General features: G+C 25.8%; 4 protein-coding genes across 4 annotated transcripts; 3 read left to right on the forward strand and 1 right to left on the reverse strand.

The window, feature by feature from the left end:
* Positions 1-346: 346 nt before the first annotated feature.
* Positions 347-2,157, forward strand: LOC132920825 (uncharacterized). Its single transcript, XM_060983523.1, has 3 exons — positions 347-506; positions 1,493-1,657; positions 1,744-2,157. Exons 1-3 carry the CDS (start codon positions 452-454, stop codon positions 2,094-2,096), a joined length of 573 nt encoding a protein of 190 aa, XP_060839506.1. The 5' UTR covers positions 347-451; the 3' UTR covers positions 2,097-2,157.
* Positions 2,158-5,734: 3,577 nt separating this feature from the next.
* Positions 5,735-7,452, forward strand: LOC132922805 (uncharacterized). The gene is made up of 3 exons (XM_060986518.1): positions 5,735-5,903; positions 6,530-6,697; positions 6,820-7,452. The coding sequence occupies exons 1-3, from the start codon at positions 5,849-5,851 to the stop codon at positions 7,170-7,172; spliced, it is 576 nt and encodes a 191-aa protein (XP_060842501.1). The 5' UTR covers positions 5,735-5,848; the 3' UTR covers positions 7,173-7,452.
* A 6,267-nt stretch (positions 7,453-13,719) lies between these two features.
* LOC132922903 (uncharacterized) lies at positions 13,720-15,446 on the forward strand. The gene is made up of 3 exons (XM_060986647.1): positions 13,720-13,919; positions 14,466-14,600; positions 14,688-15,446. Exons 1-3 carry the CDS (start codon positions 13,865-13,867, stop codon positions 15,038-15,040), a joined length of 543 nt encoding a protein of 180 aa, XP_060842630.1. The 5' UTR covers positions 13,720-13,864; the 3' UTR covers positions 15,041-15,446.
* A 3,993-nt stretch (positions 15,447-19,439) lies between these two features.
* On the reverse strand, positions 19,440-21,609 carry LOC132922113 (uncharacterized). Its single transcript, XM_060985454.1, has 3 exons — positions 21,433-21,609; positions 20,045-20,188; positions 19,440-19,959 (listed from the first exon to the last, which is right to left on the reverse strand). The coding sequence occupies exons 1-3, from the start codon at positions 21,482-21,484 to the stop codon at positions 19,598-19,600; spliced, it is 558 nt and encodes a 185-aa protein (XP_060841437.1). The 5' UTR covers positions 21,485-21,609; the 3' UTR covers positions 19,440-19,597.
* Positions 21,610-25,714: the final 4,105 nt, after the last annotated feature.

A 25,714-nucleotide genomic window follows, 5' to 3' on the forward strand; every position in this document is an offset into this window, starting at 1 on the left:
ATATTTATTTGTAGGAATCTAATTATAATAATTTATAATACACAATACTTGAATAAAAAAAACACTGTAATTAATATTTTAAATAGGTATTTATAAAACTAAATGCAATCAAAGTATAAATTTCACTTTACCTTCATACTATATATATTATAAAAAGTATAAACTGGGCATGATCCGGGCGAGGACTTCAATAAAATATCTACATATTTATCGCCTTATCGAACGTTGCTACTATTATACAAATTATTACGCATACTATAAACAAAATTAGCTATTAAATAATATATTCTTATTATAAGTCAATAGTAATTTATTATTTTATCTGTCTGTATATGCAACAGAAAATATATTATTATACGTTTATTCACTGTTTGATTCACGTTGAAATAAGTTGATAATTTGACGTAGTATTAATGAAAAAAAGCATAAATGAAATTCGTTAGTAAAAAAAATGAAGAAACCTTCGGTTGTTTTGATTGCGTTGATTTTAATTTTCAATATTACAGGTAAATACATTTTTATATGGGTATTAAACTCATAGTATAATTAGAATAGAGGAAGGCTTCTGGTCGTATTTGGAGTTATATGTTTTATAAAATTTAAAGTTCACATCAATTATATTGTTAAAGTTATAAGAGCCTAAAGGAATGAGTTTTTGAAATAAATTTGTTTTTATTTTATAACCACAATCTATACAATGTACATAATAATAAAGTACAAAAATTAGTATCTTAATGTATTAAAAATACATGATTAGAAAATTCTGCTGAAATGCCCAATTTATATATTATAGAGTTTGTTAAAGATTTAGGAATTTGGCAATATATGTTATTTAAAAATGATTTAATCAATGCTTCGTAAATGTATTAATATTTATTAATCAACATATCACGTCGTGAACGTACTGCGAAAGCATTCTCGCAGTGTTGCCCATTTAAACTGAAAAAAGAAACCATAACGATACCTAGACACTTAGTGAGTAGTGGCATACACGTGGGAGTTGAGTCTCCCCTTAAATTTGAAAATGTTGTGTATACACCACTGACTGATTTATGTGTGTAATATAATTATTGTATGTAGAGATATTGTAAACAAGTATTATTTTCAATATTTTATGTTTTAAAATTTAATTTTCTATTATTAAAACTTTTATTTATTTATTGGAGTAAGAAAATACAATAAACCACATTCAAAGTAAATAGGTTAATCACTACAGATTAGTCATAACTCATAAGTCATAACCTTTGAGTTACGATATCGTAATGTTTCTGTTTCCGTCAAAAATACGTTTGTGGGGAAATCGCCTATGCAAGTTGTTCGAAAATAAAAATCAAATCATTACTATTCACTACATATAAATAAATAAATAATAATCAAAAATAGTGAATGAAAACATATTAATTTAAAATACCTAGTTAAAAATGCAAATTGTAATAAATTGTAGCTATCCTTTAAGTTAAAATATTATTATATTTGTTATTATCAATTTTAGATATAACCTGCAATGCTTCAGAAACTATATTGTGTACAAATTTAAATGATATATGTTATTTTAACGACGATTGTTGTTCCCAATATTGTTTTAAATCATATTTTTGGTTAAGCGGCATTTGTGACCAATTATCATTGCGATTTAATTTTGATTCAAACCCTAGAGGTATATATATTATTATTTAATGCATTTGATCTATTTTAATTAATCACCATGACTATATTAAAATTTGGAATTTTTTTGTTGAATAGATCAAAAAGGAATTTGCGAATTCCACATGCAGACAGATGAAAGTGACATCGATTATTTGAATGATGAATTTGGCGATATTAATGCAGCCCACAATAGTTTGCCTCCATATACACTAATCAAAGTGTCATTCGAAACAAGGTCGGTAGTCGTTACAATAAACGATCGCATTCCTAGAACAAATGGAACACTTTTAGATTTATCCAATGAAGCGGCTCTAAAATTACAGATTACAAATGAAGAATTTGTGCCATGTGAAATCGAAAAAGTGATACATCATAATCCTATTCTAAAAATGATTTTATATACTGTACCAATTTTGAGTTTTTTCGTGATTATGATTAATTTATTTTAATGTACCTGATTCACTACCTATCCCTGAACGTAAAGCTATTAAAATTTAATTATTGATTTTATTCATAATATGTTATTTTGTTCTGCATTTTTTTTTAATGTTATACGAGCTATTGAGATATTTTGTACGCTTCTACCAAACTTCTATCTATTTCGGTCTATGGCATTATTCATTTATATTTGCTTGACGATAATTAATAGCATGATCATTTTTATCACACAAAAAGTTGGGTAAGTATTTAACTAATTACTAATTTCAATTTAAAATTAGGGTTTTTTTTATAAAATATTATAATATACATAGGTAAAGAAAATAAAATAATTTTACAGAAAACTCAACGAAAACAACATCTCTAAAATCATTACATTTTTAACCAACATTAATCTCATAAACAAATTTTAACAATTTACAAATCTTTATCCATAGTCTTTAAATCTCAATATAATTTTAGTTTGTAATAGTTAATAATAATAATAAAAAAAAAATTGCAGTAGACTTAAAAAACATGTTTTATTTTATTTACTTATTATCACTAATGGTATTTATACGAATTTGTTTTAATTAAATAAAATAAGTACGAATAAATAGACAAAACCACAGAACTCTGAATTTTTTAAAACTATATAAATAATTATTACCTAATTTTAATCAGTAAAATACAATAAAAATACGAATATATATATTAAATTAAGAATACAGTAAATAAACAATTTCTGTTATTTAGCTTTAATTTCTGCACACTTTTCAATAATATCGTTAGTCCACAGTTTCACACAAATTACGTTCAATTTAAATAATTGCTAGATGAGAAAATCGATCTTACAACATTATTGTTGTTCTCAAATATTTTTTTATGATTTTTAACTTGAGTTTTTTTTACGTTGATATTTATGTTTTTATACTACCTAAAGCAAATAGTCAAGAATTGAATAATTATAATACTTTAATTGAATAGTTTTAATACTAGGTTTACCTAAATAGTTTTTTACCAAATTTGAAAAGATTTTTTACTGTATTTTAATAGTAATTTCCTCACAAGTCACATTATATTATATAGTCTAAAATAGTGTTATTACATAACCTATTTTATTATTTGTATACTTTTTATTCAACGCCAAAAGTTTCTAGCTTCCATTTATCATAACTTATTTAAAGTACTAACCTGTTCAATTTATTGTGCACCACATGCAGATGAAGTCATAGTTACTACTGACTACAGCATTATTCATCCACCTCAAATACAAGAGTCCATCTTTTTTTTTCACAACAGTCTCAAAAAATGAAATCGGAGTTTTTAAAAAAGTTTTTTGTTTGTCAATGGGCAATTTTTTTGGAATTATATTTTTGCGAATATGTAGTATCAATTGCAGAGTATCCTCGAAACCTCAAAAATGAAAATAAAGAAGCGCCCGAAAATAAGTTATTCATGTAAATATTATATTTTAGCTCTCTTTTTTAAATTTCCACCAAAGTGCAAATCTTTCAACATTTATCATTATAGTTTATTTCTGAATTATTTGCGCAATAAAAAAAATAACATAATTTATTGTAAAAACTTATTTCGAAGCATTTATTGACTTCAACTATATTTTTAAAATCATCAGAAAAGTGCCAAAAGTGATATTAAGATGTTATTACACCCACTTAGGTATTAAATCACTAAAAAAAACATCTTATTTCATCACCAGTTATAAACTCACAATTTAAAAATAATGCATATTTTTTTTATTTCTACTACAAAATATTTTATAATTTCATCATCGATAAATTTATCAAAAATGTCTATAGAAAATACATTTTAGTATTTAGAATAATCTGGAGTAGAAAATTATGTCGGTCTTTCAATATCGAAATTAGCACTTTTAATCCAGTCTGGATTAAATTAAGATTTTTTTTTATTAACAATAATCCACCTTTGAAATATGTCAAGTAATACATTAGTTGAACTAAATGGAGTCTCCTCGTGAAGTTGAGTAGAGTTTTGAGGTTAATCATTATTGTAGTTTAATTCTATCCTATAATTGTTTGATAGACATATTTTTTAGCTAGTAACAGACGAGATGTGAGATCGTCGATAATAGTGTGAATAATAATAATAATAATAATAATGATTATAAGCCAGTTACAACTGTTTGACTGGCTCACTCCTATCAAAATCACCCGAATCTGCTTCTATGTCAATAATATTATGTGGTTCTGATGGCTCAATGAAAATATCCCCCACTGCATCTTCGTTTAAAAGAATATCAATCGCTTCGAAGTATTCCATTTTTATGATTTTTTTTTTATTATTTATAAGAATATATTATATAATGTGTTTTGTATCTAAGTAAAAAAAACATGAAAAATGCATACGATATAATATGATAAAAAATTACTTACTCGAATGCGATTTCAAAGTTTACACAAACAACGTCAACAGTACATATAAAGCATTATAATATCTCGCAATTTCTGACAATATTATTAAATATCGATGATGGTATTTAATCTACACGTATTCAACTACACAAATCATCATTATTGCGATAAGTATAATTTCAAACTTACAAAAAATGTCTAAAAATATATGTCTATTTCAGCTGCCAAATAACAACGCACAACGCTAATAGGTTAAAAATTAATGGACACAATTTTTTTTATAAACATTTGAAATACAAATTTTGATCAAATTTGTTAAAATCATAAAAATGTTTACGGTAAATTGTATTTATTATTTACTTCACGCATCACGCTTAATAACATTTACAGAGTTGGAACTCAAATTACTGTTTTACGGTGTTTACGAGTACAGAAATTTCGAATTATATCTTATATAATATGTAAGTTGGTAAAATATGATATAAATATTAAAATATCTATTATATCATAATAATTAACCACTAATAATATAATAAATATTATATGCAATATTATCGAAAAAATTATAATCAACTACTGTAATACTAAAAGTAAAATAAATATTATTGTATTAAGTGTATACATAATGTATTACTTGTTGTTTTTTAAATATATATATGTATCAGACTGACAGACTATTTCCGCTCGTAATCGTTTTTCGAATACAATAATTCATCATTAAATTCAAATTTAACACACCTATAATAGTGACACACTGGACACCTTGTGTATACCCACTTGCTTTTTTTTGTGTCTGAAGATATTTTTATAGTAGAAAAAATTCTTCGATTTTCAACTTTAAGGATGGTTTCTTGTAGCACGTTGGGTCTATTTTATATTTTTTATAATTTTTTTATCCCTATTTTATTTAATCAGTTCTGTTCTTGTAATTTAATTATTATTGTTATTGAGTATTCCCCCCGCGTAGTATTAAAGTTAACCACTGGTGGAACAGATTTTAATTTTCTTCCCGGTTGAGAACCACTAATCTATAGTGTTACTATAAGTTACTGTATTAGTATCGGTACTTATTTCTATTAAATTATAATTATTATTAATTACACAGTAATGTATATGATGTCGCAATAACTAAACATTTACACAAATAATAAATAATTAATAATATTACATACCCAAAAGTATATAAAAATCAACTATTAATTACATAATTACTATCGTTATGGTGTTCTGAGTTTTAGTTATTTGATTAATTTTAATTTAAATGCCATTAGATAACACGTCTAACACATAAATCAGAAGTCAGTCTGCTCATTGTTTTATTTACAGCTCATGCGTTACCAGTAAATAAATTATAATATAAAGTCATATATCATTTTAACGATAAAAGAAAAATGAAGAAACCTGCAGGTGTTTTCATTACATTATATTTAATATTCACAATTTCAGGTAAATAATTTTTATTCTTTGAGGTTCGAGAATCCTCGAGGAATTATTATTACTATTTTTTTTTTAATAATAAAATGTTCTAAGACTGCTATCAAATTCTATTCACGCTACCACGACTCACTCTTTGACCACCCAAGTATTTGAATAAAAACCTAACCAAACCAATGCTTGGTAACTCGCCCAAAAGATTAAAATTAAAATATTTTTGCTACTTACTCATCTAGCTTAACCCCGTATAGCTTCAACCCAGAAGTGTAGTCAGTGGGCGGCTTATCCTACCAAATCTTCTGTAAAAACCTTCTTGTAATCAATTAAACTTATTGTACAAAATATGAATAGATATTTTAATTTCATATAAATTTAAAAAAAAACAAGAATAAAATGAAATTTTAATAATGTATCGATGGGTAATTTAAATTTTTATATTTTTTTTCTTTTGCGGCTACAACGAAGAAACCACATCCAGCATAAATATTTTTGGAATAAATATTGAAATTTCTTATGACCCCAACACTATGCATTTATGATTTATTCATTCTACATTTATACTTTAAAATAATTATTGATAATTACATGCATGTAATTAAACATTATTGAGTAAAATGTCTTGTGTTTATTTGTTTTAGGAATAACCTGTGATGAGAATAATTCATGTAAAAGTATAAATGAGGTATGTTTAGATGACAAGGACTGTTGTTATCAAAAATGTAGTTTCTCATTATTTCACTTTCAACGATATTGTAATGATAACACTAACGTATTTAGTTCAATAACATCCTACTTTAGTACTAAAGGTATATATAATATTCATATATTTTATATGTATGTATAAATATAATACAAATAGTATTATGATTTATGATGTAAACATTACAACGATAATAATTTGTTTTTATTTTTATTGTGCATTAATAAGAACAAATTGGAATATGTGCATATGACGAACCGGCAGATGTGTCTGTTAGTAAAAATATGTATAGCAAATTCGGTTTAAATGCTGCCCATGCTATATTACCATCAGGCACTATAGTCGAAGTGAAGCTGAACGATAAAAAATTAATGGTCACAATAAACGATAGTCCTTTAAAATCAAATAAAGCAATTCTGCAGTTTTCCAAAGAAGCAGCAGAGGTATTAAATATTAAAAGCGGAGAAACAATGGCTTGCAATATGATAGTACCCCGAATGGAGAATAACCAATATCTAAAATATCTTAGTTATGTATTACCATACGTTAGTTTATTTTCATTATTATTTAGTTTTATATAAAAGTAACCTAAACAATACATTTATTTCAAAATTTAAAATTCACTTCTTAAAGGAATAAATTAGTTTGATGCAGACTTTAGATTCTAAGCTCGAGCATTGTAAAAGTTTACATATTGTGTTTAATCTAAGAACTCAACCTTTTTTTTAAATTAAGTATTTATTTATCTAATTTTTATCATGTACTTATAAAAATAAATATCAATGTAATCATAATAATAATTGTTTGTATAAATAAAAAACAAACAAAAATGAAATATAAATACAAATTATTTTAATCCAATTTTGTCAATTTATTGAAAACTATTAATAAACTATACTATTTATTCCATTCAAGTACCATTCAAGTACCTATTATTTTATGTGGTAAAAAAGAAAAAAATAGTTCCTAAAATAATGGTTTCAAGCAACATTGATTTATAATTAAATAAGTAGTAGGTACCTTATTAGTACCTATTAGTACTTAGACTGAAACTGCAGTTCTGCATCTGGTTTAACCAATACGACAGTTGACAAATTGGACATTTTAAAAAACAAAATGATTAAATTAGTAAGTGTTCAGATGATCAAATCAAGGACCAAATATTAGCCAATGTTAAAAATATTTAAGTACAATAAATTCTATATTTATTTTGCACTCTATAGTTTGAAATATTTCAAAATTTAAATTGGATAAGCAAGCATATAAGTAAAGTACGAGGTAAAATATAAGGTTCATCTTATGTATATATTTTATTGAATAAGTAAATGGTTAGATTCTAACCTTATAGTGGGTTCTATATTATGTGATAAGTGATAACAATATGTTTAAAGACATTATTTGTCATATTTTTATAAATAATAATTTATTTCTAATTATATTTAATATCTTTAACATAGTAATTGTAGTCAATAAGCAGATTTATAGATGCTAGAACATACAAGTACTTTGTTTCGATTAATTTATTTTAATTACTATTATGTGTTTAGTTTTCCAGCTATTAAAATAATTGACAGTTATTAATGCTTTTTAAGTGGCGTTGATCTATTAGTCATTCTTTTCTGTACACGGTAAAATCAACAACTTCAAATCACCAAAATAATTTGAAAATATGAACAAGGGGACGGATGGAACTCCTGCATTAATTCTATATAATTTTCGACGGATATAATTCACATGACGTATGAAAAGGTTTCTTTTAAAATATAGTTTTGTCAAACTATCTGACTCTTGCATTTCGAATTCGCATTATAAACGTGTAATATATGTAAAATGATTGATATGATATGAACATTAACTACGTAATGGTGATAGCCATTTTGAGACTTATCATAGGTACCCACGTGGGTAATTTACGTCACGTTTTAACGATCAGCGATACATTTAAATTTAAAACATTTTAAATAAAACTGATTAGGATGGTAAAAGAACATTATTATTAGATATCGATAATTATTACATTCTGAGCAGTACGATTTCTACAATGCATCATGTTAAAAAACGTAAGCAAGTGGGCAATCGCTCTATTGTACATAAGGCGTTGAGTGGGTCCCAGGGAGCTTTTCCAATTTGTCTTTCCGTTTAACTTTATTCGAACTATTCAGAATATTAAAAATATATATATATGTCAAATCGGTTTATCCGTTCTCAAATAATACGATTCTCGACAAACAGTATTCAATTTGTATTTATACAAATAAGAATATTATAATATTCTTAAGCTAGTTAAACTATTTAGCAAATATAAATACAATTATGAAGATTTTGAAAGTATGTTTATTAGGATGATTACTGATTCTAGTCTATAAGATACTTAAGGGAAAAAAAAGCCTATAAGGATACAATTGTCTTATGTTATATTTTTATGAATCATACTTTTTAACATTGTTTGAATACCATTGTACCAACTACTGCAAAACAGCTGAAGTTGACTACCTATATCTATTTTCTTTATTTTAAAAAATTTTGAGGCTGCAGGTTATAGTTTTATTGTGAAATCGATTAAAGGTTTTGTAATGTTGAAAAGTATATATTAACATTAGAACGTTAGTAAAAATGTGTAGATATAAAATAACTATAAATATAGCAGGACAGTGAATACCAATGTTGAGACTATATGTTTGAATGATTATCATTTCAACGGTAATGTTCAATTTAAAGTTGGACGTCGAACAGACCAATAAGTGACACTAAATCGTCTGTTGATCACTATTAGAATTGCATACTGCACTGTGTACCTATACTATAATATGTAGTATCCAGTGATGTATTGGTATCAGTAGTATCACACATAGAACATAGAATATCACTATATATTTACCGTAAATTATATATTTATATAAAGCGTTTTTCAACTTTTTTTTATGTTTAAATTATAATAATAGGGTCGTCGAAGAGTTTACGTAAACACACACGTACTTATTAAGTATACATTGTATATTATTTAATTATTTTATTATTATTCTACAAATTCCTCTATATACAACGAATTAGATAAATGTCTTTGTCTGTGTGTCTGTGTAATTTTTAATACGATGGAAGTATTACTTACCAATCGTTATTACCATATATATTTTATATTAAATATAATATATATATATATATTTATACAAAGTCAGTAATAATAAAATCAAAAGTTAGAACTTTAGAAGTACAACAATTAACAATCAGGGGTGTTCCCATAGGGTATACTACATATACGCCGTATACTCTCAAGATTTTTTTTCAATATTATGGGTAACTGCGTATGCCCATAAATCCATAATACATGCGTATTTGATGATATAGTATACTCTCAAAAAAATTCATGGGAACACCACTGTTAACAATCTACTGAAAAATATAACTAACTGATAAGTGATTACAAGATCACAGTAAAAAATTTAGTTTTTAATTTTTACAATCAATATTAGCGTAAATTAATAAGTGTATACTAGGACAGAATCAATCACAATTATAACGATACTAAAAAGTTAAATAACAAATATGATGAAATCAATTAATTTATAATTAAATATAATACATAATATGTGATGTACCATATGATTCAGTCGTTTCAATTAATTTTCTATGATTTCCTGATATAAATGTTGTTAATAAATAATTAAAAAGCTATATTTATTTTGAAAATATATGAAAAACAGAAAAAGTATGTTATATAATAATATAAATATAAATAACTAGCGGAGATTTAAATTGTGTTGAACGTTAATCTGTTTAGTGTCCATGTTAAAATTAATTTATCAGTTAGTTGACAACAAATCATTTTATCCTCGAAATGAAAAAAGCAAATAGAATTCAACTACTCTAAATTATTTCAATAGTATTAGTTTTTAATGGCAAATTGTTTTTCTTGATAAAAAATTATGATAAAATAATACCACAACGTGTCTGTTTTATTTAATATATCCCTCGATAGCCGTAGCCATAATATGAACTTACATATACATGTGTATATATGAACGAAATACGAATTACAAAAAAAGGAGGCAAACGGGTAACCATCACTCTGTTATACACCAACTAAGGTATTGAATGGTTCACTGTAATATACGTGATAAATTTAAATTCAATGATATCTTGCATACAAAAAACGATTTTGAGCAAAGACGTGTTCGTCATCCTTAATCTATATCACCAAGTATAACTAATGTTATATTTTTTGAGATTGCTATAAAAGTAATTTATTTTCTAATTAATAATACAATAGATTGATTCAATTTTTGCTAAAAAATAGCATTTATTATATTAATATTTAATTACTATAATAGTATATTATATTTGTTCGGGAAAAAAGGTTTTGGGTTTTCGGATAAAATACCGTTCGGGAAAGTTCATTCGGGAAAAATATCGTTAACCATTTGTATCATAATATATTCGTATTATATTATTATAATTAGCTTTACAGTCAATAGCACCTTACCGTAAAACAGTGTGTATAGGTATTGATAAGTAATATCTTAAAACTAATCTTCATATTTTAATACTGTAATATTGTGTATAGTCAAATTAAAATACCCATACAAGTTTTAAGCCCGGACAAATATTTTTAAATTACATAACAAGATAATATATTTTAATATATAATTTTGACCAAATTTTAAATTCAAATATATAAGAAATACCTAATCATGTTTTTTTTAGTTCCAGTTGTATTAGAAATACTTTAGTAAAATACTAGAATACATTCTTAATTCTTAGTCATAACAATTAAAATAGGTATTTTATTGATTATTTAATATGTTATAAACAGTTGTGTAATAAAAACAAATATAAAATATTCATATTTTATGATCAAGAATTGAAAATTTATTATAATATTCCTCAAAAGTACTTCATACTAAAACAAAAAAAAAACATGATTATTTCTTATAAAAATTTGACAAAATTCACAAAATTGTTTATAATTAAATTGTATGTATTATTGACGAATTTTGTCAACATTTAAACTTCAAAGGCATAAAAAAAAATTTGCATCTATAAAAACAACTAATTTAAGAATAGATATTGTATTACATTTTTAAGAAATTTAACCAAATAAATAATTACAAGCATATAAAAAACATACATTATTGACATTTCAAATATCCATATTATACAGCTTAATAAGAGTTAAAATACACAACCGCAGGCTAATGACCTAGTTGTTGAAATCTTTATTTTTTATAAAAAAAAAAGAGTCAAAATGTTTTGAATATTTTATTACGTGTATATAGTTTATTATAATACAAAAATGTAATGAAAATTTTAAATATCTATGGTTGAATTTGAATTATACGAATAAAAAAAATTAAATTAATTTGTCACAAACATAAGTTTTGCGCAAATGTTCCAGTTTTCTTTTAGTTTTTTTTCTTTTTTGCCGGTTATTTTGTAAATTATTGAGAATTCTTACTTTTGACTCCCCAAATTACTGAGTAAATTCAATTTTCTATGTAAAACCACGCTCTGAGTTGAAGATTGACGCATTTATTCAACTATTTATAGTGTTTGCGATAATTACGAACACTACAATCAACATAACATTATAAAATTAATAAATTTATCGCTCCATTAAGAATCTAAAAGAATTAATGGCCAACAAATATGAAAATATATAAACAATAAGCGATACTAAATGTTGTTGATTTACGCGGCAATGCCATAATATATATCATTTTGATTTACGATTATAAATGAGGTACTTAAAACCATTATTATTCAAAACAATGATATCTTTTGTGTTCATAATTATTTTGATATTGAAGTTTAAATAGTGTTTTGAAAACAGTGATAATCAAAAGTGTTATTGACTATAGTTAATTTGTTTCATGTATTAATATTTAATACAATATATTAATATATGTTATAATAGTAATAAATCATTTTTCATACTTTCCACAAGTAATGTGGGAAAGATCCACTTAACAACTAGAATTTACAATTTCTGTTAGTAATTCAAAGTGTTGGAATTTTTACATACATGAACATGTACTTTAAGAATAATTTAGAATTTTTGTTATATAGACTATATGATAAGTTATGAATAGTATTTTTTTATAACATTGATTTGACAATCGTAACACATATGTTTAGCTACATATGTACAGTATTGGTAATTGTTCGTAATAATATAATAATCACTTATAATCATTATTATTTTAATGTTAGTATGGGAATATAAGAAATATATTATAATTATAATATATTGCAGTTACATTTTATTGAGGTATAATGAGTATAAATGTCAAATGGATCTATTTTAAATCAAGGATGTCGAGGAAGATTAATATAGTCAATGATGTTGTGTTATTTTTGAATAGGTTAATTTTATTGTATTTAGAATGTGTTCAATAATATTTTAATGTAATTTTAAGCAATTGATATATTTTTAAAGTCGTGAAATGCCATGTTATATAGATTAACCAGGTAAAGGAGATACACTAGTATCTTACTTTCTTAGATTTTAGATTCTGAACAAATCGATTAATGTATACATAATAACATCTTTTGGGAAATATAATCTGTTATTATTTATCATTGAATTTAAATTTTATACTCTTGTTTTAGCCTATTATACACAGCAGAACGAGTTTCTCGATTTTTTTTTAACTTAAAATTTAAAATATAGAAGTTATTTTTTTTGTCAAATGTTTGAGTGTAATCTAAGAATACAGCTCTAGTGTATGAGTAATACCTAACCCTTTATTAACGTGCGTTTAGTAAAGCAGAAAATTTCGATGTCGTTTAGTCGTTTAGTGAATATATTTAGAACAGAATAAGTGGTGAAGAAGTATCATCTGTTAAATAAATATAATTTTCAAGTCAAATGCGAATTATTATTTCAAACAGTTGGGATATTTTTGAGAGTCGATAACTTGCTGGGTTGCTTTTATTCGTATAAATTACTACAAGGTGTTATTTGGGTTAATGAATAATGATTATTGTTTCAATTATAGATTAAATCATTTATTATAGATATTATGTAAATATATAATGCATGTACACCAATAAGTGTTGGAAGAAACTAAGTCATTAAATACACGACTAATAATAGTATATAATTCAATCGATTTATTATATCTTACTTTGGCAGTATAAAATACGCCTAACAAACCATCATTACGTTTCTGGGTTCATTGTTTAATTTGACGTCAATCTATTTGTTTGATTTATGCATTATTAAGAAAAATTTTATTTTTTACATTAATACCCATCATTAATTTGACTTAGGAAAATGAAGAAATTTTCAGTTGTTTCAATTGCATTGTTCGTAATCTTTACTATATCAGGTAAATAAAAACTGTTTTATTGTTTTTGTGCTATAAGTCATGTTTAACGAAAATATTTGCTAAATATTTTTTTTGAAATATTATCGTTTGTTAAAATACAAAAGAATAATAAAGACATTACTTAGCGCTTTTATTTAATTGTAAATTAATTCGTTTTAGCTGATTTTGAAAAAAATGAGAAAATTATTTATACAATGAATATTATTACTTATTCTTATTATACATTTATACAATCACTTATAATCATTTATAAATATACATATATAATATTTATATATATATATATACTTTTATCAATATATTATGTTATTCTAAAAAATGACCAAATTTTTTATCGTTAATAATCGTTACAATTGCTTGAGACTACAAATTTTATTGAGCCTATTACTTATTAGATGTCTACTTGACACTTGTTTAAGATAAATTATAATCTTCATTTCACTAAGAAAATAAATAAATTTAAATTAAGAATAGGTACTTAGTTCATAATAGTATGAAAAATTGTGTCTAATCATTACTTTTCAAGTAATTATTGTGAATCGTCAGGTTTGAATTCCACTTGTACTGGCGATTTTGAAAGATGTTTAAATCATACTGACTGCTGCTCTGGAAAATGCCTAATGACAGGCTATATACACAATAGAATTTGTCTGGAAACTTCAAGTATAGATCAAACAAAAAGTACCAATTTTTAAATTTTATTAATATCACTTATCTTAACTGACAATAATTTTATTAATATTTGATTTTTTATTTTATGACAAAAAGTTCAAAAAGGTAAATGTTCATACTATAAACCGGAAGACGAAAAACTTGATCGACATATGTCTCAATCATTCGGATTATTTGCCTCGCATCCTTTATTACCAACCAACTCAATGGTCGAAGTGAAGCATAACGACAAAGTTATAACTGTAAGAATAACCCATCAATATGTAGAAAATAAAAATAATTCGATTTTGGAATTATCAAGAGATGCAGCAAAGGAGTTAGGCATTGAAACAGAAGGATTGTTTGATTGTAACTTGCAATTAGTGACTTCAGAAGTCGACTATTATCCTCTTCTAAAACCTATTGGAATTATTATATTTTATGTGACAGCAATGTTTCTAATAGTATGAAAAAATAAACACATTGATAAATAATAAATAAATTATTAATTTATTATTTTAACAATTATTATTATTGTAATACATTATTATACTTTAGTTAAAATAATTTTTTGTTTTAATTTTGCCATTAATTGTAAACACTAGACATTATACATAATCGTTCAACATTCAATATTCAAGCTGGTTTTGTAGGACTCGAAAATTCGCTCGAAATGCATTGTGTTTGATTTTAAGCGAATGTTTGCCTTAAAGTTGTACAGCGCTTTATTTACCTTGCGAACGTTGCGGTTCGCGTCATGTAAAACCAGCTTTAAAATCGATTTGATATAATGTGTTATTATTATGTAAATATATCAACGTACCAAATTAAAAAGTTGAAATTATTTACAAATATATTTTTTGTTAACATTTTCAAGCATCTTTTGTTTGCTATTATATTTATATGGAACATAATTATCATATTATAGTGTACTTAGAATAAAACATATTATAGGTACAACTGCATGTGTGATTTGTATATTAATGTTTACAATGGATTTTAAATTACATTTTTACTTATAGCATAATCTAAAATATTTTTACAATAAATATAATTATGAATTATTGAATTAGCTAGGTATTAAGTCTTAAATATGATAAAACGATTCGTAAATTGAACTTAGATGAGTGAGTTATTAAGATATTCTTATAAATATAAATATATAATATTAATGATTCTGGTTTCGGAGTTGCCCTAGTTCGAAAAGACATTATTTTTCACATTACAATAATGTTCAAGAATCAAGATTCAATAGATTATAAATAATTAAACAATATTCAGTATTATCTATTACCGCTACTAATAATGCTACCCTATCAGCTAATAAAAATAAGTTATTTTTAACCAACTATAACCAAGCATAATATTGTCATTAAAATATAATTATAAAATTTAAGTATAAATAATTCTGTATATTATATCAACATTATATTTTATTTTTTGATATGTTTATAATATTAAAGAATATTTTCTTTACACCTGTATAATTTTGTGTTATTTTAATTTTGTTGATATTGTCATATTAACTTACCGTATTATAGTATACAAGTAGATTATAAATATATGTTTTTGAAAAGGGGATGAAGGCACTCTTATATACCTCTATAGTTAGTACCTATCAAATGCAGCAAGCCAGTAAATTTGAGTTCTACGAATACTTTTGGGTTATTGGAATTGAGTCCGTCAAATATTTTTTGATTGTTTGAGTTGAGTCTCTCCAGCCTATAATAGTCATCCAAGACACATCACGTGAAGTTTAACTGAGTAGTCTCCCGAAAAATATGTATGCTAGTTTATAGTATTTATAATTATTGTTAAACAAACACAGCACACAGCTTTCTTTTAACACGATTACTAATTTTTTGTCTAGAAAACTCTTTTGTTTAATTTTTCACAGTTGTGTTCGTAGACATTTTCTTAGATAACATTATTTAAGTATAATAATTAAAAAAAACACTAGGTACATGAGTTTTTATAACAAGTCTACCATTGAAATATTGAATCTCGTCACTATAGATATTTTTTAAAATTGAAACTTATTCAATGTTATCCATCTAGTCAGTGGCGTACTTAGGATTTCTTTGAGATGGATATGACTAAAATAGTCGATGCCAAACGTCCCAGTATTTTATTATCTACTGATAAACTGATTGTTCGGACTTCGTCAACCTGAGTTCGTGTTGCCCAGTCCCACTGCCCCAGGTTGGTAACACTACTGAAGAGACGCTCCTCTTCACCCCGGTCGCCTACTTGCAGCTCGCAACGGTCGCGATGTTTTTGACGTCGCGTTGGTTGGGCGGCTATCACTCGTTCTGTTTTTCCGTTGCCGTTCTATCGGACAGTTCTGTCTTCTTACCTTTTTGCCGTTCGCAATAAGACGACGCCATTTTGTGGTTGTGTCCAATGCACCGTTCCGTGAAAACGCTCATTTTGGAAGATCATTCATATTAGGTCATATGTCTCGTTGACAATTGACAACAAGCTCCAGCAGTTCGCAGCTCATTGCCTTTGCAGCTCGCAGCAGTATTAGTGTGGTAACTATTATATTTATTCACACCGTTCAGTTCGGACTCAAAACCTCGTGGTTTCCATCAGCTCAAGTCGTTCCAGTCAGCTCAAGATGCAGCTCAGCACCACCCCCTTGTATTATTATTTATGTATTGAGCAGTTGTCTCATTCCCCCCTTGGCTATTGCCGTATTTAATATTATTATAATAAAGCTAATACATATAGTTCGTTGTATTACGTATATTATATATCTATATATATGATATACATGTTATAATATTGTTATTCGTTTTGTTATATACTCTGGTATGGGACAGAGTATATTTTATTGATTTATTGTTATTTTTCATATATTCTGGTATGGGACAGAATATATGTAATTAATATATTATTATCAGTTTGACAGATATTTTGTTATTTTATATGTTTTATTAGTCTGAGACTGATCATCTCAGCTAATATATTATTTTATTGGTATTAATTATAATAAAGATCTATTATATTCACCTATTATAATTCACTTGTATAATATTTATATTAGCTCTATTGTACCTGGTCCAGGGTGTGCGAGTTCTAGGTGCCAACCGCAGTGTGAGGAGCCCCTAGTGCGAACACTGATAAATACGAGAAAAATAACTTATGTCTATATAATACTATTTTATAATATTGACGTACATCGTAAAGACCGTTTCTAAAAAACTGGAATAATCACTTACCAAGATATACTTAACCATAAAATCTGAAATATTAATATTAATATTATATATATATAATTATTAACTATTAAACACATAGAACCTTTAGTGAAGATTTTTTTCCCTGAAGACTTGATTTAAAATTGAGATGTTAAGGACCTAGTTACGCTGATTGAACTTTAATAATTTTGCAATTTAAAATAAAAGCAAAAGTTCTTACAGATAATAATTTTAAACTCAGATATAAATATTCTGTTTTTATAATAATAATATTGATTATAAATAATAGGAGTTATAATTAAAGTGAATGATATGATATCCGTAGGTAATTGAAAGTGTGAGGGGTATTCAAATGACATTTGAATTAAAAACTGTCTAAACTCCATCATATTAATAAGATGAGTGGTATATATCACAATTAAACATAGATAGCTGTGCTTTAATGATCCTACAATAATTAATAGCATAAATTCATTATACACCATCACTCAATGGGTTATATTGCATGAATGCATGATTGTGTACCAGTGGCGTGGCGTGGGTATTAAAAGAATGTAAGCAGTGATATTTTTTTTCAAAAGTGATTAAATACTATATAAATTATGATAATTATTTAAATCATCAAAACCAAATTTTGACCAAACGTTTGACTCACGTGAAAATAAAATACAAGGCCAACAGTAAAGTTTTTGAGATTTTTCTTTATTTATAATATTTTGTTTTTCAGAAAATGAGTTAGTTCCAAAAGATTTTTGTAATAATTGTTCAATAATACATTTACAATAATTATTATCGTTTAAATTTAAATTTGAGGTACTTGCCAATCAATCTATGTTATAAATTCGATAAAATAAAGAATGTATATTACTTAAAAAGTCTATTTGGCGAATGACAGTGTACTGTGTAAATAAGAAAAAACGGCTACAGTCTACAACGCGTCGGATTACGTGCTGGTCGCTTCTTGTTTCTCGCGTAAGCAATATCAAATGTGCTTACAAACGCTAGTTAAATACGTGACCCCTTCTATGACTCTATGACGTTATAGGCTATTCGTAAACAACAGTTCCGCGTAAGCAATTTCAGAATGTGTTACACTACAAATCGTATTATGATATGCCGTTAACATAATGGATTAAAAATAGACCGTCAATCGATAATTTTCCCTAAATATAGTACACAGTACACGACACAAACATAACAATAACAATAACCACTATTTACTACCAATAACTTTAAATATTTTATAAATAAAAATAAAATTTTAAAATTTAATCATTTATTATGTACCTACTTATAATATAATAATATTATGTTATATTATAGTCTTAATATTAGTCGTGATCTAATTTATTATTCCTTTGATTTAAAGTGTAAGCAGTGCTTACAGTGCTTACATGCACGCTACGCCCCTGTTGTGTACTTAGATAATTATCGAGCATGAAAGTTCAATTGCTATTTTATTTTAATATATTCAATATTGTATGTAGTATATGTGCTATATGCTATGAGTATATGTTATAGTATATGGTATATGTATATGAGGCGATTTCCGCGATCAATCTGTGTAGTATTTTGTTTATAAAATAAACGAAATGTATTTTCTGATTTAATTCTAATATATATAATGTATGTACACGTAAACGTGAAAAGAGTTACAATATCAGAATGCTGAAATAATTAATAATAATATACTTCTGACTTATTACAAACAGTTTTAATAACTAAAATTAATTGGATATTTAAAAATAAAATTAATGTAACAATAATACGATAAACACATTTATCGTATGAGATAAACGTGTAAACTCTATCGTAGTAGCTATTTTACAACATATACATTACGACTAATATTACGGTAAAAAATGACGCAGTAAGCCCAATTATTTTTTTAATGTGAGAATAATTTGGTTCGGGTTCATATACACCCATGGAACAAGGAACTAATTCTCCTTCATTAATGCCTAACTTATCCGCCGCTTCTCTGGATAAATTCAGAAGGGTGCCATTGGTTGTGTTTGTAAAGCCATTTATTATGACATCTATGGTCTTGTTATTGTATGTTACTTGGACTTTTGTATAAGGTGGCAATAAAGCGTGGGCTGCATGAACTCCAAACGTGTCGTATGCCGTATCGCTGGCATTTTTGCTGTACGACGAATTACTATATAAACACGTACCGTTTTCAACTTTATGTCGTGAAACAAAAAAAAAACAAATATTATTAAAAGATTTTATTTTATTTCCGCGTGTGTAGTATTAACGATATTATACCTTTATACTCAGGCGCTGTATTATTGGATTCCATGCAGTATCTATTGTTTGGATTGCCTGAAAGATAGCATTTACCAGAACAACAGTCGCTGTCCTCAAGGCATCTGACATTGAATTTAACGCAATTATCTGAACAGCTTATTTCTGAAATATTTTATAAATACAAATAATTATGCTAATACGAGTATTGAGTAATACGACGATAGATATGTAGCATGTCGCGTATAATATGCTGTGCAGGACACGCACACATAGACGTCGATGCGCCTGTGGCCTTAATTTTATGATAACTGTTTACTTTAGTCATTAATTACATATGATTCACCACAAGTCCTAACCAAAACCCTAGAAATTAAATTATGAATAATGAAAATAATTTTTTTCCTTACCACAAATTAAAGGTTGTTATTTTTTTTAATACCTAATTAAAACACATACAATTTTATTAAATAGGTACATTGTTAATATATTGAAGGTATCCTAAAATAAAAATAGCTAATCTTAGATAGTTTTATGGATGCCGTTTAAAAGTTTGATTAATATTAGTATAGAATGCACTGCACCACTATAAATTTCACCGCATGGTTTCAATATATAGAAGATTTGTAGGGTGAATCAAAATAATTAGTTGCAACTTGCAATGTTCTAAAAGTAAAAATAGCGAGGTATTGATATCAATGCATAGGTACTATAGGTATCTATCAACAACAAGTTTCAATGTAAGAAAAATTATATAAAATTATAATACAGATATGGTATCTATTAAATGCACTGAATATTATGTCCCTAATCGGAGAAACTGTCAGTAATTCAAAATTGATTAAACATTGATTTATCATAGATGTAATAATTTACTCGTTTTCTTCATAAACAAATAACATTTTAATCTATTTGTTCAAAAACAAAAAACCTTTAATATACATACTATTAAATATTAATATTATAACAATATCTATACTATTATTAAGTTATTGAATTATTCACCATTAATAAAACGTTTTTACATTTCGAAACTATTTTTACTTTTTACACGCTGTAGTGGTAGTAGGCATGCTCAAATTTCAAAATGTCAACATTTAAACATATCATTAAATTTACTAGTTGATAGTACTTGAAATAAAAAAATATATATAAAAATTCCTATAATAATATACCTAATACTGTTTTAAAATTGTACCTACGATTAATAAATATGACGTTTATTAACATCCTTATTGTAATGTATATAAGCTATATATATGATATATTAATATCAGCCCTATAATCAAATCCAAAATCAGTATGTGTACATCAATATGTAAAAATAGTTGTTTCGTATCTCTGTATAATAGGAACACAATTTTACATGTCATTATTGTTACTTATATCGAAAAAAAATTTATATTCACCTGATAAAAATGCGAACAACGCAATTGAAGCAATAATGTAAGATGTCTTCATTTTGGTTTTTAGTAGAATTCGTACGTAGTTATATATTGTACTGAAAATAATAATAATAATATGTGGATTGTTGTGCGTCTAGTCAAACGTAGAGATCAACGTCAAATAAATAAATGAATAAGGTACTTGCTGAAATGTACCGTATAGAATTATGCGGTAAGACGGCATTTAATTTCAATAAAATGTAATTGATTGAATTATATTAATTGTTGTTTATTTAATCAGGGTTTTAGTTTCGATAATCGTGTATTATATTATACATTTATCTTTTTACATATTAATTTTATAATTAAAACAATTCTTCAAAAATAATTATTATGTAATTAACCCTAACATTTACAGCTCGTACTATCACAACACTTCAACTCTCTGATATTTTTCATAAATGTATGTACACGGCATGTCTATAATATGTATGAATATTCAATGTATTTCAACACTAATTTTTTATTATCAATGTAATTTTTAAATAAAACAATAAAGATTATGCTTAGTACTATTATTATTAATTATAATCAACCATTCAATTATTGATGATTTGACATTTTTATTTATTGAAATCCTGTCATGGTATTATTTAAAAAAGGAGAATTATACATTAATATTATAAATAGGTAGGTAGGTACATACCGACTTATTTGCCTACTGTAATATTATTTATACGAACGTACATTTCATAATACTTTTTCCTACATTACATTTTACTGATGTTTTGAAGAATAAATTTATGTATATTATTTTTTTCAATATTACATTGCATAATACTATAACTAATTTTCGGAGTTGAAGCAGGAATTACATATTATAGATTCTGAGCGGAGCAATATGAATGTAATGATTTTACAACGACGCGTGTTTATTATTATTATTATTTTTTAACATATACATATTTTTGGGCTGAGTACTGGGTACAGATATATTTTTTGATTTTCTGACTAATCGATTTTTGGTCCCACTATTCTTGGTGACCTCAGAAGGTGCTTAACCTAACTTGGTATAGTGACTTACTGCAGATTGACTAAACTTCCCATGTCGGCATGTTACAAAGTTCCGTAACTAGATTAATTCTCCTCTGAAGTCTTCTGTTTGAACTCTGTAATATAGCTGATTTATTTAATTTATTTAATCTTATTTCATTAATATTTCATCATTTCTACTTATTGTAAAAAAAAAAATATTTATAAAATTTAAAAAAAAACGCGTAAACCCATGGAAAAGAATCACTCAATCTTTATAACCCTATTTTTAATTACTGTGTAATATCATTATTATTTTTCGATATAAATAAGTAGTTAGTAGGTAATACAAAAAAAACGGGCGAGTGCGTTGGTACGACTTTCCTGTACAACATGCATAAATGTCGAATGGGTCTCACTGAAATGGATGTTTTAAATTTGAATTCAATGATGAATTATTGGTTGTGAAAAAAATATTCTAAACGGAGACGGCCCGTCAGCCAATAATACCAAGTAGGTAATATAATGTTTTTTTAAATTGCTCGTCAAGCAACTTTGGAATCAGAGAAATATATAATTTTTTTTTTAATTCAACAGTTAGTTTTATATCGCGGCAAAACGAAAAAGGTGTCTAAATAAATTTGTTTTATACATTTCAGGTTTTAGATTATGTAAATAATATAATTGTAACTAATTATTACAAGTAAAATAAAATCTGTTAAATGGAACAGATTAATAAAGTAATCCAGAAAATATATTATGAAATATGTATCAATTAAACTATTATTGCTCGAAGACTATGATAAGCTATATTATTGATTTAAAAAGTTCAAATTAAAAAAAAAATTGTCAACGAAAAAATGCGATATGATTAGATACGATATTATACCATTATAATAATAATAATAATAATAGGTGTATAGGGTGGATTATTACAGGCGAGTATGCGATATGCAAAAGTGAAAAATGATAAAGCTTTAGGTTATGACTGTATTAAATCCTAAATCTTAATTTATGTATCATAATTATTGTAAATAAAAATACATTTATTATATATTTTTTTATTGATATTAAATTTTCAGTTAATAATTTGTATGTGCAATGTTCATGCGTTAGGAAGATTTAAATAATAAAATCAACACTTAAGGGGTTGTATGATTTGGACAAGTCAGACGAATATCTCATACCCAGTACCCACATTACCTCCATGACAAATACAATGTTCTCTACCTCTTCATACTCAGACTAGTAAACTAGTACAGTAGTATTCCACCAAGTTCTAAGATTAAGAACCTGACTGAAAATTAAAATCGAAAAAAAATGATGTCATACATAATCGTAAAATTCAGCAGCATGCCATCGCTATAACAGTGTTAAAATTTGAAAATTGAATATATATTTTTTTACACATATAATCTTAATTTTTATATTTAAATATATTTTTATAACAGGTATATAGAATTGTTCGCATTTCTCAATCACCATGTATGGTCTTAATATACTAAATGTCTAAGTTACAGGAAGAAAGCTGTAAACAATTTTGAAAAAGATTTCCTTAAGTTATTGAACAACGCTTTTTTTGTTATTTGCATTACTATAATTTATATGTTAACAACTTTTAAATAAATTGTAGAAAAAATTATAAAGCTTACGCGTAAGAGAATAAAAATGGAGTTGGTATTGAGCGAACAACGACTGCAAAAACGAACATATGCCTATATATTTATATTTTATTTATTCGATATTAGCGTCTTTGGGACATATATATATTATTAATTATCATATATTTTTTTTTAATGTTGACACATATGACAATATGACATAGAAAGAAATTACTTAGAGACATAATGTCATTACAACATTAAACAATTATATGTACATATATAATGTATTTAAATATTTAATCGACTTTTCAGTTAATATAATTTATGTCGAATGCAAGTGGAAAAAAATATTATTACTTTTTATTTATTTACTCATTTTTATGACCATATATTTATACACATAATAACATCACATCATTCTAGCATCTAGCTATACCTATCCAATCTACGCAAGACTGCTTTAGCATTTCTCATTATAAATGTCAAGCTAGGAATAAAAGTTGTGAATTTTATGTTATTTCCACACTATACCTACGTGCTACGTATAAACAATTAATTTGTTTTTAATATTTCTAGTACACAAAAAAATACTGTTTGGGCAAATAATAAAATAATCCAGTTGAATATTGATTAACAAAATATATTTTGAAATTATTAACTATTATACACAATGGAATGTTTAAAATATGTTAACTAATTCTAAAATACTGATAGCCGATAGGTATGTACATATTGCACGTATTATACATGACACTATTAATACTATATATTCAGTGCCACAACTTGGTATATTGGTGGGTGTGCAAGCAAATATTATAGGGCCCATGTAGCCAAGGACTTAAATACCTAATAGATCCTTTAAAAAAATATAACTTGCTGTTTGTAGCTATAACCATTATTGTACACAGATGGGTGAGGAGAAAAATGACCGGCAGGGCGGCAGTTCCAAAAACAGTCTATTGGTTTTCCTATCTCATTGGGAAAGATATTTGGGAAATTGGGAAATATTAATGTTTTGTATAAAATTATTAGTATGAAAATATGTTTCGTGTACCATTATTTTTTTGTGCATATTGTATTGTTGTTATAAACATCACTACAAATTGTGATTTTTTAAGCACGCTTACCCCATTTTTATGCTTAAATGATCAATTATGCATTTATTCAAATTCTAATTTTTTGAATTTTTAAATGTAATTAAAGACGATATTTTCGAGTACTTAGATTTTTCTCAACATTTAAGGAGTATTCTGTGGCGATACCAACTTTATTTTTTTTAATGAGAACATACATGTTTCATCGTCAAGGCGGGCAAGCATGCTGCACCCTTGTTTTCCACGACTCCTATCATTTTAATTTGATAGAAAGTTTATTGTATAATTTATATTTTGTAATGCAAATAAAAATGTTCATTGTATAGCTATAAATCTATAATAAAAATTATTCTTCAGTAAAAATAATTTACATAATATAATAAAAAGGTACTGTTTTTATATTTTTAACTAAAAGCTGCTTTGAAAATGACGTACATTTCCCCGCCAATCCACATTCAAAATATTACAATTTCTTATGCAAATAATTAGCTTTCAAATAGCATGTATTCACACGACTATCTTCAAAATGTGTATTCTTTTAGAGGTACTTTTCCGTTATCCCGTCTACCGCACGAA

This window comes from Rhopalosiphum padi, chromosome 2 (assembly GCF_020882245.1).
Source record: "Rhopalosiphum padi isolate XX-2018 chromosome 2, ASM2088224v1, whole genome shotgun sequence".
Lineage (NCBI taxonomy): Eukaryota > Metazoa > Arthropoda > Insecta > Hemiptera > Aphididae > Rhopalosiphum > Rhopalosiphum padi.